At 32.2% G+C, this 12,109-nt stretch overlaps 1 protein-coding gene across 2 annotated transcripts; it reads left to right on the top strand.

Moving 5' to 3' along the window:
• Nucleotides 1-1,390: 1,390 nt before the first annotated feature.
• Nucleotides 1,391-5,201, top strand: LOC130935123 (jasmonoyl--L-amino acid synthetase JAR4-like). 2 transcript variants are annotated; one of them, XM_057864698.1, is made up of 5 exons: nucleotides 1,391-1,615; nucleotides 2,493-2,800; nucleotides 2,901-3,002; nucleotides 3,111-3,922; nucleotides 4,543-5,201. In XM_057864698.1, exons 2-5 carry the CDS (start codon nucleotides 2,508-2,510, stop codon nucleotides 5,082-5,084), a joined length of 1,749 nt encoding a protein of 582 aa, XP_057720681.1. In that variant the 5' UTR covers nucleotides 1,391-1,615; nucleotides 2,493-2,507; the 3' UTR covers nucleotides 5,085-5,201. The 2 variants fall into 2 exon arrangements, with proteins under 2 accessions (XP_057720681.1, XP_057720682.1); XM_057864699.1 differs by having other exon boundaries at nucleotides 1,400-1,727.
• The last annotated feature ends 6,908 nt before the right edge of the window (nucleotides 5,202-12,109 follow it).

Below are 12,109 nucleotides of genomic sequence, written 5' to 3'. Positions count from 1 at the left end.
CTCGTGTTGTCCTTGCTTGATAGTGTTTAGATAGTTGAAATCATGTAGATAGATGGAAGATGCAGTGAACTGATCTTCGAATTGCTGAGCGAGCTCCTGAAAGCGTAAAATGGAACCTGCAGGCAAAGATGAAAACCAATCAAGTGCAGTATCGTCTAAAAAAGTAGGAAAACAACGACATAAAATAGGATCAGAAGTACCATTCACTATCATCATATATTGGAACTTCTTGACGTGCTTTTTCAGATCTCCCACGCCATCATAGGGAGTCAGAGTTATTGGTAATGCGAAATTCCTGGGTAGTTTGAAATTCATGATGTCGCCCGTGAATGGCCCAACAGCATTGTCGAATCCGTCATTGTCATCTTTTTGTTGTTGGTCTCCTTCTGGATGTTGAGTTTTCGAGATATGTGTTGGATCAAAATGTTCTTCATCGTCTTGTGGTTGCTTATTGTGGTCATTATTATTTTCAATTCGAGCATTGGTTAACTCGACTATTTAATTTGTCATTCGTTGGTTTTCCTCTACTATACGCTGATTAGCTTGTTGTAACTTCGTTACCATCTGAAGAAGCTTGGATGGTGTGGGAGGAGGCAGGTCAGCCATATGCAGGCATGGGAGTTTTGCAACCTGTAGAAAGAAGAGTTTTTATTTCTAAGCCCACGATAGGCGCCAATTGTTCTTGTGAAGGTTGGCTGGTGTATAGCTCGTCCGCCGATAAATGTCTACAAACTTTCCGTCGAAATGAGTTAATGTCGACAATGAAAGAATAAGGGAATGGGTACCTGCAAAAAACACTCTGACACTTAAGTCAGTAAATAAATAATAGGCTTTGTAAATTGCAATGATCTTAACCGTTTTTTTATTTTTTTTTCTTTATATCTGAAAATAAAAAATAATTATTATATCTCCGAATAATAAAGTTTAAATAAAGAGTAATAATATATCTGACATTTTGATACTTATTTAAATGACCATTATTAACAATTGATCTATAATATTTGTGATCAAGTTATAACATATAATCGATATATAACGATATCAATTTTCAAATACATAATAATTAATTCAATAGTTGATTTTTAGTATACATTCTGTAATTTTTTTTATCAAAATCTATTATACTGCCTGGTTAACGCAGTCATCATCAGTCACTGGATCGCATCTGTGCGGTGGTCGGGGACCAGCGATGACATGACATATTTTGTCTGCCGACGATGAAAAGCAGCTCAGATTTTCTTCCCTCGTAATTTCCCAAAACACGAGGGGCCTTTTGGGCACTCCGACCACATTTCCATCGTCATCAGCAATGCGAGCTCAAACTACGAGGGGCAAAAGAGTCAATACACGAATACACACACGAGGCCCTATATATATTGTTGATTTGTTGTTTTTCCGAAACAAGAATCTTCAAGGCAGTGAGCGATCAGTTGAGTCTTGAACTTGATTGTGCCAAGTCAGAAACACAATATATAATAACTTCTTCCTAATCTTTTAATCTTCAGCTTTGCTCTCTCTCTCTCTCTCTCTTCTCCACTGCATTGAAGTTAGAGAAAACCGAACCTTCCTTGTTTCTTCAGATCCAACCTCCTCCCTCTCTATTTCATTCTTCCAGGTATTCAATTTCTTTCACTTGCTTCCTTCACAATTATATAACAAACTAATATAATAAATAAACATATACACTATAGCTTCTGGATTTGTTCGTGAATTATGCTTGAGCTCTGGTAAATTTTATTTTCTTTCATTTTCTACTGTTCCTTTTCGGGAATTAGAGTAGCTAGGCTTGGTTGTCCGAACAATTGGTGTTTTTCTTTTATCAGCTTGAGTTCGGGGTTCCCAGCCTCATTCTTTTTTCTCTTTCACAACCAATTCGATTGGTTTACTCCGCAAAAGGATATGATATCTCGTCTTTTACGAGCGAGGACAAACTTTCTGTTCTCGTCCATTTTTTTCCGCAGTGGATGACTTTTTCATTCCTTTGACTTTTCCCCTTCGGTGTGTTTTTTACAGTTTCGGTAATTCAATTTTTACTCTTCAATTTCCATGCCTTTGCGTGTGAACTTGATTTCATTTCTAAATAGGAGACCGATAGAGATAGAGATACAGATTGAGATTCTGTTGTATTGAAAAGTTAGGTTGACTTACTTGACTTTCGCCGTAGCAAGTGGAAGAAAAATTAAACTACTAATACTAAATGTTTTTATGTTTCTATGTTTGTATGTTTGTAAAGGTTCAAAGTATATGCGTAAATATAAAATATGCATTTGTTCTCTGTTCTTTGAACACGTTGATAATGGAAACATGTATTTCTGTTAAATAAAATTCAGCTGGGTCCTTTACCAAGAAAAACAAAAGGAGGTCTGGTCTGGTACACAAATTAATTAAATGAAATAGTAATACCGTGTTTGTCCTTTTTCTGAATTGAGATAAACAGAAACACGTTCTCACCCTTTGTCTCTCCCATTTTCTGCATATATATGACATCATAGCGTGTTGTGAAGAACATGTTGGAGAAAGTGGAAGAGTTCAACATGGAGAAGGTGATCCAAGAGTTTGAGACACTTACAAAAGATGCCGGAAGGGTTCAGAGGGAAACCCTCAAGAGGATTCTGGAGGATAATGCTTCAGCTGAGTATTTGCAGAATTTGGGTCTCAACGGAAGAACTGACCCTGAAAGTTTCAAGGCTTGTGTACCACTTGTTACCCACAAAGAATTGGAGCCTTATATACATAGAATCATTGATGGAGACACTTCTTCTATTCTCACTGGAAAACCTATCACTACTCTGTCATTAAGGTTCTTCTAATAATCTCTTCATTTCTTTTTTTAATTCCTTTTTCATCTTAGGAGAAGTTGAATTCTTAAGGTTCTAATCAAGTTAAATACCTTCTTGCAGCTCTGGCACTACTCAGGGGAAGCCAAAATATCTGCCATGGAATGATGAATTGTTTGAAACCACTATGCAGATATATCAGACCTCTTTTGCCTATAGGAATAGGTATGTATCTGTGTATGTATGTTTGTGTTTAAAGCTTGCAACTATTTATGCTAATCCACGCAAAATTTGCAACATCTTATTATATACAATTGCTTAATTATTCTGCAGAGAGTTCCCTATCAAGAATGGGAAGGCTTTGAGCTTCATATACAGCAGCAAACAGTTCAAAACAAAAGGGGGTGTGGCAGCCGGAACTGCCACAACCAATGTGTTCCGCAATTCGCGGTACAAGCGGGAGATGAAGGCACTCCAATCCCAATGTTGCAGCCCAGATGAAGTGATATTCGGCCCTGACTTCTTTCAATCACTCTACTGCCACCTCTTGTGTGGACTAATCTTCCATGAAGAAGTTCAGCTTGTTTCGTCCGTATTTGCACACAGCATTGTCCATGCATTTAGAACATTCGAACAGGTATGGGAAGAGCTTTGCACTGATATCAAACAAGGTGTCCTCAGCAGCCGGATCACGGTTCCGTCGATCCGAGCAGTCATGTCCAAGCTCCTAAAACCGAACCCAGAGCTTGCCAACCTGATCCATGCAAAATGTGTGGGATTGAGCAACTGGTATGGCCTAATACCAGAGCTTTTTCCTAATGCAAAGTATGTGTACGGAATAATGACAGGGTCAATGGAGCCATATTTGAAAAAGATGAGGCATTATGCTGGGGAGCTGCCATTGTTGACCGCTGACTATGGATCCTCTGAAGGGTGGATTGCTGCAAATGTGAACCCAAGACTTGCACCTGAATTTGCTACTTATGCTGTGCTTCCTCAAATTGGTTACTTTGAATTCATTCCACTTACACAGCTTGAAAATAATGATGCTTCTTCTTCTTTCCTCTCTATTGATCTCAACCCAGTGGGCCTCTCTGAGGTCAAGGTTGGTGAGGAGTACGAAATTGTCATCACCAATCCAGCAGGTACTTTATTTAACTACCGCCAGATACTATTTGAGTTCTGTTTCATACGTAGATGAGGTATGTAAATAATTAGTTTGGTGAATAATTACTATAACTAATGTAGTAATATTAATGGCAAAGGTGTCCACCACAAGTCCACTGGGGCCAAGGGCCAAAATGGAAAATACTATATATGCATTCATCATTAAGTGCTTATAATATTATAGACAAGGACGTACAGGTTCTTTATTCTTTTTTCTCTTCCTTGAAAATGTTATTTATTTACTTTATTTAGACACTTTTTAAATTTAAAAATACGAAAGGAAATGAATAAATAATATTTCAACAATTTTTTGTGTTCAAATATCATAGGGTTAGTCTAAGGAGAAGAAATGAAAAAGGGTGCTTTTTACACACTGTTATTTGACCTTTATGGGACCTAACTTGAAAGAAATTTCTTGCTACTGAATTCTAAAGGTACATCACACCTAATCAGATCAAGAAAATATATATATTCTAATGTTCTTGCAAGTAAAGACCCTATTCTTAGGTTATTATTGGCAACTAATCTTGGATTTGTAAATTCAAGAAAATTGCATATTAACAATGTTTTTCACATGTGGGGGAAAATTCCATGGCAGGTTTATACAGGTATAGGCTAGGGGACGTTGTGAAGGTTATGGGATTCCATAACTCAACTCCAGAACTGAAATTCGTTCGTCGGAGCAGTCTTCTTCTTACCATCAACATTGACAAGAACACGGAGGCGGATTTGCAGTTGGCGGTGGAAGCGGCGGGGAAAGTGTTGGCAGAGGAGAAACTAGAAGTAGTTGACTTCACCAGCCATGTTGACTTGTCAAAGGAGCCAGGGCATTATGTTATATTCTGGGAAATCAATGGAGAAGCTAGTGAACAAGTTCTTGGTGAATGCTGCAACTGTTTGGACAAGTCCTTTGTTGATGCAGGGTACACTAGCTCCCGCAAGGTCAACTGCATTGGTCCCCTCGAACTCCGGCTTGTTAGGAGGGGAACATTCCAGAAGATTCTAGAACATTACCTTGGACTTGGAGCTACTGTTAGTCAGTATAAGACTCCAAGATGTGTAGGCCCTACAAACTCCACTGTCTTGCAAATCTTGACTGATAATGTTGTCAAAACCTATCTCAGTACTGCTTTCAATTGAAATTAATAATAATAATAATTGGCAATTTGCAAGCTAACTAGCTAGTATTTAAATTGCCTCTTAGTTTAGACAGAAATATATATAATTTTACAATCTCAATCTATAAAAATTACCTTAGTTTTACAATCTTGTGCAGTTCTCTCTCTCTCTCTCTCTCTTGACTCTTTATCTAAAAGGTTCGAGACAAAACTTGGTTATTTAGTCTAAATTTGGCTCCTCTTTTGCGCGTGCAAATATTTAATTGCGGCTAATTCATAAGATTAATAATGCAGTAATCAATGGCTGGCGATGTATTAAAGCAAGGATATAGTAGCTACGTTAACGTCATAAGGAAGCGTCGCTTTCCCGTGTTGGAAGGGCAAAATCAGAAAAGCTAGAGGATTATATTAGTGGCCAAAACTAAAAAGCGGTTTAGTGGATCTTATAAAATAGAAATAAAATACTAAAATTGACTTTCAAAATTTAAGCGTTGATGAATTTGACCATGAAATAAAGAAAACTAATTTATAATTTTGAATGATTCATTCTATTTGTCGAAACTAACTAAACGTCAATAGGAGATAGATGACAATAGTGATTTAGCTTGTGTCACGTTATTGAATACATGTGTCATCATCTCTAACGTGGATATTCAAATTTAAAACTAAATCAAAACTAATGAAAATGGTGATTTAAGCAAAGACTTTGAATGTGACTCTTCATTTCGAGCTATTTATCTCATGAAATCTTTATCCTAACAAAATCTTCTGTAACTTGATCACCATTAAAATTGTAATGAGAAGAGAATAATGTGGATAATATTAGCATTCTGGTGGTGCTCAATCTAACAGAACATGTGAAGGGCTGTCTCTTAGATTCAGCGCCAAAACGACGACACATACACGAGTAAGTTCGTGAATGGTTCTAGTTTTTTAATTTGGGAAGTTACAAAAATTTAATTTTTTTCTTATGTTAGCATTTGGATAACACTGAAATGCTTGTCGAGGGAAAAAAAAGTAGAACCATTCACGAACATACCCGTGTGTGTATATATATATATATATATATCGTTTTGGCACTAGGAGTGAATCTCCTTCCTTAAATTTAGTTTTTAAAAATATTTTTATTAATTTTTTATATAAAATTTACAAATTTGTATATATTAATTTTATATTAAAGTTGTTCCAATTTACTTCAGAGCAATTTAGAGTTGGGTCAAAGCCTAATTAAACCCGGCTGGGCTCATTTTATGTACACTCCTATACAAAATGGTTAAAATAAAGCATGAAATGGAAAGACATATTCATCATTATTTGTTGGTAATTATGGTATTGGAGAAATAGAAAAATTCATGATGATAATTATAGAAGACCAAATAAGTCACATATAGAGACCATCAAATAAGTAATGGAGAAAGCTTACCTGAAGGAGCAATCGAATAAGTGGAGAGAAGCACACATTCGGTGAGAACCACTTCCGATGGGTTGGACAAAAATTAACACCGATGGAACTCAGCAAGGACTCAACGACAGGACGAGATGTGGCGGTCTCATTCGGAATAATGAGAAGAAGTGGGTGGCGAGGTTCACTCACAACATTGGATGCGGAACAGCTTTTAAGGCAGAATTATGGGGGATCGTCCAAGGCTTGAACTTAGCGTGGGAGTTAGGTTGAAACAAGTGATTTTGGAGAGTGATTCTAGTGTTGTCATTAACCTGGTAAATAGAGAGAAATGTCATGAGAAACATCCCAACTCTCTAATAAAAAAAATTTTTGAGATGAAAAGAAAAAATTGAAGAATCCTTTTTGTACATACATATAGAGAAGATAATAGGAATGCTGATTTCTTAACAAAAATGAGTATACGGTTGGAAGAGGATTTTTTATTTTGGGATAATCCTCCTGTTTTAGTTGCTATTCTTTTGGAGGATGTTAGAGGAGCTACCTTATCCGGCTTTATTTGTAATTAGTTTTCTCTTATTTAGAATTTAGTCTCGGTTCACTACCAAAGAAAAAAAAACACGGTTCTCAAAATCGGTTAAATAAAAATTGGTCACTAGATTTGTTTGGTTCAAGGTAAAAAAACTGTTAAAAAAATTTGGTTAATTAGTTGAATGAATATAAACTTTTTATTAATTATTTAATTTAAAATAATAAATCACAAAATAAGTCAATTTTTTTAAAAATATCTATTTTATATATATTAATACATTATTTTATTATATTCGATTCAACTTTAGTGAAACTTTAGTTCAATTTTAAAATTATTAAATCTTTAGTTCTACCAATTTGATGAACGATTCAACTTTTAGAATTTTGGTTAAAAGAAATATATTCTAAAATATCTAAGTGTAAACTAAAGGTGAATGCGAATCGGATTGAATCGGATATGGCCGAAATTTCGATCTGATTCGCACTAAACTTATCGTATTGGATCCCGTATCAACGATTTTTAAGTTTGGATCCGATCCGCAAATGTGCGGATCGGATCTCAGATATATCCAGAAAATATTTAAATCATTTAAAAAGTTTATTTTTTTTTTAAAATTAATAAAATATTATTTTTCTACTCTTTTAAACATACTTTTCATAAATAATAAAAAAATACAACATATATAATAAATATTAGTTGAAGTAAAACATAAAAAGAATATTTACTTATTTATTTATTTATTTTTGCGGATCCGCAGATATGTAGATACCAACATGAAATCTGCAATCCAATCCGATAATTTTGCGGATCCGATCCAATAACCTTATGAATCGGATCGATATCTGTAATTTTCTGATCAGATTCGAATAAATACCACGAATATGCAGATCGAATTCGATTCATGAACATGATATTTGTAAGGTATAATAAGCTTTTGATTCATATTTCCAATCCTATTTAATAGTATATAAGACTTTGTTATTGTGTTCCCATGTCACATATTTTAAATATGATATTTTTTGACATTTGTTTGGTAGGAATGTCTTTTGTATTTAATTGTTTTAATTAAAAATAAAAATTTTTTTTGAATATATTTAGACATACATAAATACCGTTACATGTTAATATATCTAATCTTATTCTTAACATGTATTCTTGAAATAAATTTAAAAATAGTATATATTATTAATTATTACAAAAAAAATATTAAAAATACTTAAAAAATTAATTTATATTTTAATATTAATAAAATATTAAAATATCATTATAATTTATTTAAAAAATAATTTATATTTTATATATATGTTGTGTACTCGTGTTTCTTATTTTATAAAATTTTAAATTTATGTGTTGGTGTGTTTCGTATGGTGTTCTGGTGTTCATTTCATTGGTGTTTTGATTAGGAAATAAAGATATGAAGAAAAACGTTCAACAACTTTCCATACAGACAACAACAATTATGCTATACCAAATCAAATTAATAAAAAACTGAAATTACAGATCAAGAATCCTTCCTGAAATGCTAAGTGCATTTTGAGTTGATGCCATCATAAATGCATTTCCATATCCATATCCATATCCATACAAATTCATTCATGCACTTCACACATTATTGCATGCTATGATATGCTAGGTAGGGTATGAGAATCTCGTGCATTTAAACTTGCACAGCAATTAATACCGTTTCCAAAAGTAGCTTTGAACACAACACAATATATAAAGGAAGAAAACTTGGATGAATCTGTGCACTTGCAGAGATTTTCTCTGGAAGGAAGACACCATGGATCTTCCTATGATGATTGGAACGTGTTCCAAGGAAGAAGAAGGAGGAGGTCTTCCAATATGGGATTGTGGAAGCTCATTGTATGACTCATATGAGTTGGTGTCTCTTGCTTACACAATTGATAGGCATATGATGCTGCATCCATATCTCACTGAACCAAACTTGATATTCTGTCATTCACCGGAGCCTGGGTTGACCGCTACCAGAGGCGGCGCTTCCCTTTTAGCCACCTTGAATAAAGTCTTGGTCAAGGGCACCTTGAAGAATAAGAAGAATAGGAAGAACAAATTCAATCAACAGAGGAAGAAAATGACAAGCACCAGAAAACAGAACAAGCTGATGAAAAAGTGCATATCTTTTTCTTCTTATGAATCGTGTTAGCTGCACTGAGTTGAGCTTGATGTTATATATTATAAACAAGGTAATTTAATGGTACAAGTTTAAATGATGAGAGAATAGGAAGTTCTATCATGATTCAGATTTATGTATTGTACCATTGGACTTTGTTCCTTTATGCAATAATAATATGCTTATACTCTCTTGAGGACTATACTTAAGAGACACCATTTAATTTCTTTTGCACTCATGATTTTCTATTAGTTCTGAACCATAAACTGTATGGTACCAAAAAAATATATATAGATCTTTACAAGGCATTCAAAGAAGAGCTCAACTATAACTTATAGTCATGTCAATTTGAATTTGGCATGTGATATGTGATATAAGATGTTTGTTTGTTAGAAGTGAAGTTAGATTGGACAAACTAGTCGCAATGATGTCTCGTTTGGAATCTGAATTTTCCATTTGGAAGCCACCATATGAATAGTGGGAATCCAATTGGATTGAGATAGATATATGTACCTCTCCCACTTCTTGGTGGAGCACTCTGACTTTGGGATAGAAAGGAATAGGAAGGATTAGGCTTGTCATAACAAATTTTGGATACCGCCATGGCATTGGGATTATGTGGCCCACTAACATTAAATATGGAGATGGCCCATCATATCAAGCTATGATGTCATCTGCTCCTTTTTTGCCAACTACTCACGTTTTAAATCTGGACCTATTTCTGGCTATAAAAATATCTAGGGCCGAAAACCCTTATGGCATTTTTGACAACCCAAAAGAAATATTAATCAATTCCACTAAAAAACAATGTCTTCGTCATTTTTCTTCTTTTTTTATTATTTTTTTATTTTTTACATTTATATTTACAATCTTCATCTTCACATTTTTTTTTTCTTCCCTTCAACTCTACTTTTAACATAACAACTTCCTTCATCACTACTGAGTACTCTGACCAATCGTGCCATCGACCATCCTATATTCTCCAAAGGACTAGGGTTAAAAAAGTAATTTTAATAGTAAATGAAAAAAATTATTAACATTAGCTAATCTAAATTTGGTTCCTTATATATTTTCTAAAATAATCATAGTAAATGTATATTAAAATCAGTTATTAAAGACGAATATAATATATATTAAAATACAAAATACATATTAATATATATATAATAATTTATTTTAATGTGTAAATAATATTTTTTTTCTAAAATTACAAATTCAAGATAAGGTGGTCCTCTATTCTCTTCCTCTTTATTTCCAGTATTTGTTGTTTTGCTGTTTTAGCTTCTGGTTTCGTTAATTTTCAATAATTTTTTTATGGTGTTATTTCTCCTTTTTTGTAGCTTTTTTTGCGGTTGATATTCTTTTGTTGTAGATCTTTCAAATTAAATATTGGAGAGATTAAAGTATACATTAAGAAAAAAGTTATCATCCATTGAAGAACTTTCAATGGAAAATGAGTTCAATTTTTTTTTTCCCAAACAGGACAATATCTCAGTGTTGCAAAATTTTCTATCTAATTTGGAAATTAAAAAAGCTTGAATTTTCTATTGTTATTTGTTAAAATTCATTTCAATTGAAATTAGTACTCACTCTTAAATCATAGTTCAACACTGGTCACCAAAAAAAAAAATCATAGTTCAACACTTAAACATAAAAAATATCTCTTTTTTTAGATTTAAATTTAATATATTTCTACAAATTGTTTGTCTTTTGACTAATTTTATGAATGAAACTTTTTTTTATGTCAAAAAAAAAAAACACGCAGTATATATCTTGTGCAAAATGGCTGGTGTGTTTTCACTTTCTGACCTAATCAGATATGTTGAAGTGCTGTTGCCTTTGATCTCAAGCATTTGGCAACTCTGAAAGGTTGTTTTTTTTTTTTTTTTCAATATATGTAAGGAATTGGTCACCATCTTAGCCTCATCGATTGCTTTTGACTTTCTCATTTGAAGAACTACAGCAATTAAAATAGAATTAGTTGCTTTCTAAACTTCTTGTGTATCGTTGGAATTCAGAATTGACCAAGGCTCCACGAAGAAATCCAACTGTCTACGACACTTCGTATGATTGGACTAAACATGTTTGATATATTGAAGTTTTTTAATTGGTTACATTAGACATTATGTATATTATATATTAAAAAGTGTACGAAGTCACCAAAAAAAATATTAAAAAGTGTACGCGGATACTAAAAATTAATTATTAAACTATGTATATGTTAATTCACTTTTCCATCACCCATCACTCAAGAGATTCAAATTGGTTCAAATTAGAATTATATTAATATTTTATTCGTAATAATATTATAAAAATATAAATTTTTTAAAATTATATTAATTTTGTCATTATATATTATGATACAAAAAATTTATAACACTATAATATTTATAAAAGATTCAGAAAGAACAAAAGTTTTCGTCTACTAAAAAAATAGTTTTTGTAGATAAAAAAGTTAAATAATAAATTTTTTTAATTATTATTTTCATATGAAAAAATTTAATATTTTCTCAATAATTACTTTTAACATTCGTTATGAAAGAATTTAATGTATATACTTTTATATTTGATTAGGTATTAAGTCTGTTACATAAATAAAAATAATTAATTTTTCGACTTGTTATTTAAAAATAATATTTTTTTTCTATATATATAAAAATATAATTAAATATTAGCATACAAAAATTTATATTGATAGTAAAATTAACTCAAATTTATTATTTTTTAAAAATAATTGAATTTTGATTCTAACTTTTAATCACAATATTAATATTTTCTCTAAATTATATACAATAAAAATTTGAAGAAAAAGAAGTGAAAATATAAATTAGAAAGATAAGCAATAAAAATTTAAAATTAAATAAAAAATATGTATATAATAATATTTTTATTTAAATTATATTATGTTATTAATTTTATTTTTTGTAGAATATAAAGGTAGAGAAAAATAGAGAATGAGAGAAAAGAGAGAGAAAGATAAAA

This window comes from Arachis stenosperma, chromosome 6, assembly GCF_014773155.1.
Source record: "Arachis stenosperma cultivar V10309 chromosome 6, arast.V10309.gnm1.PFL2, whole genome shotgun sequence".
Lineage (NCBI taxonomy): Eukaryota > Viridiplantae > Streptophyta > Magnoliopsida > Fabales > Fabaceae > Arachis > Arachis stenosperma.
Note: the sequence above shows the minus strand (reverse complement) of the source record. Positions and strands in the feature narration are given on the sequence as shown.